Here is a 7,109-nt window from a genome sequence, read left to right as displayed (position 1 = left end):
CTCTTTTGAATCTGAATCTTCTGAACCAAATGAGCCCGAAATCAACAACTCGCACGAGTTAAACTTAAGCAAACATTTTGAAATCTAATTTGAATCAAATAAGACATCTTATTTGAATACTTTAAATAGAAAAGCTTTACCTAAAGTTAGTAGGGAAATTCTATAGGCAATGTCCAAACTTGTTAAAGACAATGTGTTTTTCACCAATGACTTGGTCAAAGGAAGTTGATATCAAGTATGGTTAAAGGCAATACCCGAACTTGAGGGTGTTTATTACCCACTCCTTTTCCTTTTCTTCTTATGCCAAATTGTAGCTGGCCGGATTTTTTTCCTTATCACCACCACCAACAATACATACGACCACCATCTTCTTCCTCGCCATTAACCACCACCATCTTCTCCGTCAACCCACCTCTTCATGCGTTAATCTGAAAACTCTTAGGGTTTTCATCACAAATCCTTGTCCAGATCTGGGTGAGGGATCTTCATCACAAACTCTAGTCTAGATCTATTATGTGCAGAACAGGGAATTTGCAGGAACAAGGATAGAACTCGTACGTGGTGAAAAATTTTGTTCTTCGAAATTTGAAGGTCTAGGTTAACCTCTTGAAGATAGATGAGAAAACAAATCACATTGATTGAAATCTAATTGTCTTTTTTCCAGCAAATCCTTGAACTCCCATCATAGAATAAAAATGTCAGTGGCTGAATTTGATGCTCCTAAGAGTTGTCCTCAAATGTAAATCTCAACTCCAGTTAGATTTGAAGATCGAGGAACTAAGATTCTTGATGCATTTGATTTTAACAGTTACATGAAGTTTTCGTAACCCTGACCCTTAATAAAAACCACGACCATTCGTGGAAACAACATCAAATCGATTTTAAATACTTAAAACAATTCAAACTTCCATCATCACAACCCAAATCTTGGCGAGGGTTATGCAAGAAAAAAAAGGAAAATCTTGGCAAGGGTCTTCCTCGTGAAGAATAAGAAGGAAGCAGGAGGAAGAAGAAAATTTCATTTTTTTTGAGGTCGTCGGCCGGGAATCTCCGGCGGGCGACGACCTAACGTCGTGGATTACCGGCCAACGACGACAGGTCAAACGTCAGTTTGGGCATTGCCTCCTTTGGATACATTGTTTTTAACCATTTTAAGAATTGCCTTTAGCAAACTTGCCTTTAACCTATAAAATCTCCCAAGTTAGTATATCTCCATAATGAAATAAAAGAAAATGCCACAATAGGAATAAAGAAACACAACAAAGAGTCTGGTGTTGACTCTAGCGAGTTCTCCAACCTCAGATTGCACTTAGGTTACCACAGCAAGTACAACAACACATGATCCATGTCAGTTCAACAATCAAGATCCACGTTATGGAAGAAGTAGCCTTACATGTTCATTAAAGCTTATTACATTGTTCTTTGAAATCTTCGTTCAACCACTTGAAGTACATTTCGAATATAATAATGGACCCTGATACAGTGCACAAAATAAAGGACTCTAACCAAAAACGTGTGCTACTACCTCGGGTAACATGGCAAATGTTCAAGTTTATGGTAGATCCAAACTCTAAGAAGACACTACTCAAATTCTAGCTTGTAATTATTTCTTATGAAATAGACTTACGCGTAAAGATCTACGCCCCAAAACTTAGCTGGTTGGTTGGTTCTATGTTTCCGGTCCACATTCTTAATCAAGTCCATGTCCTCCTTTGTCAGCTCAAAATCGAACACTTTGAAATTTTCTTCCAACCTCTCAAGTTTCGATGACTTTGGGATGACAACAGTGTTCCTCTGAATTCCCCACCTAAGAACAACTTGAGCCACAGTCTTCTTGTATTTCTCGCCCAGACTCTGCTCTCAAAAGAAAATCCAGCTCAAATATTAATATAGTACTATCAGTCAGAGTATGTTCAAATGAAATACCGAATGCAACTTTATCAAAATTGAATAGCAAGGATATACATACTTTGAGCACAGGATCATCCAGACAGGAAACTGAACCAAACCACTCGATGTTAGCTGCAGCACCACCCAAAGGAGTATGGGCTGTCACACAAACCCCATGCTTTTGACAGAACTTTACGAGAGAATCACGTTGGAAATAAGGGTGTGTCTCGATCTGGTTCACAGCAGGCTTCACCTTTGAGTAGGCTAAACAATCTCTCGTGAGAAAGATGTCGTAGTTGCTGCAGATATAGGACACACCATTTAATTTTAGTTAACATGGTTATTTTGCTTAATACATCATTTGATGAAGATAAATAAACAAAAAAATATCTTATCTGATATTGGAATCTTCATGGGACGAAATTCTCTTAAATTTTATGTTGTGAATTTTAATCTGATGAATGAAATATAACGGTGCACAAGGTTCTCATAAAATGAGCCTATGCTTGTTGAGGGTTAACTTTAGTCATGTGTCTAAACAAGTCACCAAACAGCTCAAAAAATGCAAATAAGACATTCAGCAGCTAGGGAGTAGAGACAACAGTTTTAGAGAGAAAAAAAAAGACAAGAAGAACTATTGAGTGGGGTTAATGAATTGCCGCGTTAATAGGATATGGTTCGGGAATAGGAATCAGTAGTATTCATCAGTCAGATACACAGATAGATTACCTGATCCCAATGCTGCGAACCAAACCTTTAGACACAAGATCTTCCATCGCATGCCAGGTGGTTTCTAGCGATATTGTCGTGTCGATTTCCAGAACACCATCTTCATCCAGAGCGCTAGAAGTCGTACCAACCCCTGCGTGCATTTATATGAAAATAAGTTAGATATGCCAACAGCAAGTATTTAGAAGTTGTTTAAACCTTGATCTCAAAATTTATGGTCTAATTTGTGGAGTAAAATCATAAAAGGGTAAAAATTTTAAGTTATAAGTAAACAACTTCATTTTGTAGCTCCGCAATCTCCCGTGTTAGAAAATAACGATAACATTTAAGAAAAGGTAACAATAATAACACATGGCATAAAGAAAAACAACCGAATTAATAACAAATATGAGCAGGGAGGCACCAGTATGCTTTGTGGCTACAGGGAAGTGAACAAGGTATAGATCCAGGTAGTCTAGCTTTAGTTTCTTCAGGCTGTCTTTACAAGCCTCAATAACATGCCCATGGTCTGAGTTCCAGAGCTGCCATCAGAAAAACATACAAGAAAAAAAATCAGTAGCTGGAATGCATAATCTGGATTTAAAAATTTGAATTAGTAATAGAAATCTGAAGAAATTAGCAATTTAAAAACTCGCCTTGGTGGTAATGAAAAGATCTTCCCTCTTGACAAGTCCAGACTGAAACGCTTCTGTTAGTGCTTCCCCAACTTCTGCTTCATTCTGGTAATCAGCTGAATAAATAAAACACCTAGTCACACATATATAATTACTAGTACCTAGAGTAGGGCAGAGAGAAAGAGAATACTCGTAAAATAGCGAAAATTTCAGCCATCAATACCATCACAAATCAATACTGAAATTTGCTATTTACAATGTGATTACTGATTCAGTTAATAGACTCAAAAGACTATAAGAAAGACATACAGATCAGGAGAACTCGAAGAACTGCTCGCGTTATTGGTAAATAGTAAATGGGTTTAGGTCAGATGGTAACACAGCTTGATTTGGAAAAACTTCAGTACTATTTATCGATTTTTTTTTATCATGGTATACAATCCAATACTTCCATGGATGAAAAATACGTTTGATTTTGAGCTCACAAGTTGGGTTTATCTGATACTCTTATTAGCTCCTAATATGAAATCAAACTCATTTATCTCAACTTGTACTAAAACATTTACAGAATAAAAATGTTGCTAAAAAAATACTCCATATTAGAAGCCAGATTCTTATGATCTTCAGATTCCACACCCATGATGGTATGATGATGGTGATGACAATGATAGCTAGGGTTTTCATGATATGGGTTAGATTGGATATAGGAAATAAAAGAGATTGATTAGGTATAGGGGGAATGGTGAAATTACCAGCACAGTCGAAATGACGATACCCAATTTTAATGGCGTTGATGAGAAGATCTCTGATTGCTTTTCCTTCCATCCTCCAAACACCAAGTCCCATTACTGGCATCTTGAATCCACTGTTCAAAGTGATCGCCATCTCTCTCTAACTCTCTCTCTAGAAAGGGAAGGGTTCGTGTGGGAAATGAGTGGCTAAAACTCTGGGCACAACTTTGGAGATCAACTTATATACCATGGGTTTTATGTGCAACCGGATGCATGATATCATGATAGTCCCACATCGCTCAAAGCCTGGGCTATAGGCCTGTAGCCTCTAGGTGTACGCTAGCGCTTAGTAAGTGTCCAGGCCTTTTGGGAGAACTCCTGAAGCCTTCGTGAATGCCCCGTACCTGTGTGTGGTGGCAAAAGCGGAGACAATATCGGCAACTGTCAAACACTTGGTTATCCAAGTGGTATCAGAGCTGAGGACGACTCTTCGCTGAGGGTGGGGCGACTGTGATAGTCCCACATCGCTTACAAGAGTGTCCAGAACCTGAGCTATAGGTGTACGCTAGCTCTTAGTAAGTGTCGAGACCTTTTGGGAGGCTCCTAGAGCCTTGGCGAAAAACAAAACATCATACATGTCTGTGGTGGCAAAAGCGGAGACAATATCGACAACTGTTAAGGCTTGAGGAGTCATAGTAACTTAACGGAGGCAAATGCTGACAAACGTATAACACAGGTGAATATGTTGCTAATTAGCTTTTAACCTATTGCCAATACTATGTTAACTAACTGCTAATCATTGTTAACATACTCCTGACCAACTTCTACCCTATTGTTAACCTGGTGATGACACACTAGTAACCTATAGTGTTAAACTAGTGCAAGGACATTGCGGACCTAGTGCCACAATGCTAGTCCATTGTTAACCCAAAACTAGTTTGGTACTAACTCATGTTAACTTAATGATATCCGACTTTTGGCACAACGCTAATCTGGTACAAACCCACTACTAACTTAGTGCAATCATACTGCTAACCAACTTGTGAGCCACTGCAAATCTGGTGTTAATCCACTGCTAACCTAGTGCAAACACAATATTAACTAATTTCTGAACTACTTTAACTCATTGTTAATCTAGTGCAAACAAACCGCTAACTAACGGTTAACCACTTATAACCTAATGCCAACACACTGCTAATTTCAACCCTAATGCTAACACATTGCTAATCTATTGTTAACCACTACTAACCTAATGAACTCACATTGCTACCCAATGCAAACTCATTTCCCATTAATTGTTAACTCACAATTGATGATCCAAATATTGGTCACCACTAAACCAAGCCAATAAGTGAAGGAAATATTGAGAATTCAACGGTCAATCTGTTTCAAGTCACCGGAAAGGTGAACCCCAAAGAGCTCTGTTCCTCAAGTCCATAACAGGGGGCCGGCACGAGTATCCTGGGGGCCTAAGCCTTGCTCTAGCTTAAACATAACCAATTCTGGTCTGAATTTTAAAGCGGTAAAGGAGGTTTTGCGGAGAGTGGGTCCATACGTTAGTCTCAAAATATGGGGGTAGAACTAATCCTAATCTAATATGGGTTCAGATTAAAGATATCTAAATCCAAATAACTTGGGCTACACGAGTAAGTTGGATAGAAACCTTCCCTACGAATTTTACAAGATCGTCAAAAGTTGTATCTGAATATGAAATATACTGAAATAAGAAAGATTATCCTATTACGACTATTGAATAGTAGTTTCATCTAGAGAGGGTGGATCTTCACCACCTCATAACAATCGTTTGTCTACAGTTGGCTACACGAGCATATATAAAGCAACAAGTATGCCCCAAACTGAGAATCGAAGGTTCAATATCTAAAGTCGGTCTTTCAACTCGTTCTTTAACTGCAAGAACCCTTTACTGACTTGAGCGTCGGAGAACTTTCTAAGTTTTTTGCATGTTGTTGTCACAGAATTACAAGAAGCAATTCGAAGTTTGAAGCAACAAATCTTCATATCCTGAATGATAACCTAAAACCATTTTTAGACATCTTCAACTACATATTACAAACCTGTGGTAAATTTCATGTTAACCTAGTGCCAACCCACAACTAACCCAATGCAAATCTAGACCCTCTGCAGACACAAACACTATAGATCGAACCAGATATACAAAAGTTGAAACAGACAACTCAAAGGAATATTGATATGTATTGAATCAAGGCCGTCATATATTGAACTAAAGAAAAAGACAATATGTAACTGGAGAAATCCGTCATGATTAAGCTAGAAAAGAAAAATTGAGATGCAACATGAGAAGCTTCGTCATGGATTGAAGAGAGAGAAAAACGAGATTTGAGTGATTTAATTTTATAAGAAAGAAACTTAATTAAGGGTAACATTTTCGGTTGACATTTCATGAAATTACAAAGTTGGAAGATTCTATTTTAACCTACTTGTCGTATAGAGTTTTGACTAAATTTCTGATCATTAATAGCAACTTACATCTACACGTGGTTGCAACTTAATTGTTTGGATAATGTTAGCTGACTTTCTCAAGTCGGAGCATCTACATGATCACCAAAATCTTTTCGTAATCATTAGTTTCATAACTTTTAGATAAAAAGAAGGGAAAGAAGTACAAATTAACACCACCGTTAAGCAAAAAAACAAAAATTCACTGTATGTAAAGTATAATTTCTCCGACATTCTCTAGTTAGAGTACTCGTATGACAACTGAAATATATACCTAATTATTAACTTCAATTGTTCTAGACAGACACAAATGTTGAATGAAAAACAAAATGTCATAAATAAGCAAGATTTATTTCTGAAAACTTCAATTTCTCCTTATTTATATACCTCACACTCACACTCACACTCACACTCACATCCTTATATATTTTCAATGACCTCGCATTGAGGAGTTGCCACTACAACAAGAAAAAAACATTGAAATTGATCATTAACGACAAAAGTTTAGAGAGATCACATCCTTTAAGAGATAGAGATACTCGATCATCCCAACCGCGAAACAATTTCAATTGTTTCCAAATAATTTTTACTTTCAAATATTTATATATTTCACAAAATTAATACTAAAAGATTTTGTGTGCTGCTTCTTTAGTGTGCGTTTCCAAAT

The 7,109-nt window shown here is 37.3% G+C and overlaps 1 protein-coding gene across 1 annotated transcript; it reads right to left on the bottom strand.

Annotated features, from left to right (window-relative positions):
* Positions 1-1,375: 1,375 nt before the first annotated feature.
* LOC147533600 (NADP-dependent D-sorbitol-6-phosphate dehydrogenase-like) lies at positions 1,376-6,830 on the bottom strand. The gene is made up of 6 exons (XM_086647375.1): positions 3,986-6,830; positions 3,255-3,349; positions 3,023-3,140; positions 2,620-2,752; positions 1,970-2,189; positions 1,376-1,854 (listed from the first exon to the last, which is right to left on the bottom strand). The coding sequence occupies exons 1-6, from the start codon at positions 4,116-4,118 to the stop codon at positions 1,624-1,626; spliced, it is 930 nt and encodes a 309-aa protein (XP_086503501.1). The 5' UTR covers positions 4,119-6,830; the 3' UTR covers positions 1,376-1,623.
* Between the last annotated feature and the right edge of the window lie 279 nt (positions 6,831-7,109).

Source organism: Eschscholzia californica, unplaced genomic scaffold (genome assembly GCF_041429995.1).
Source record: "Eschscholzia californica isolate CP2 unplaced genomic scaffold, dmEscCali1.0.p SCAF_6, whole genome shotgun sequence".
NCBI lineage: Eukaryota > Viridiplantae > Streptophyta > Magnoliopsida > Ranunculales > Papaveraceae > Eschscholzia > Eschscholzia californica.
The sequence above is the reverse complement of the archived record's forward strand: the minus strand, read 5'-3'. Positions and strand labels throughout refer to the sequence as shown.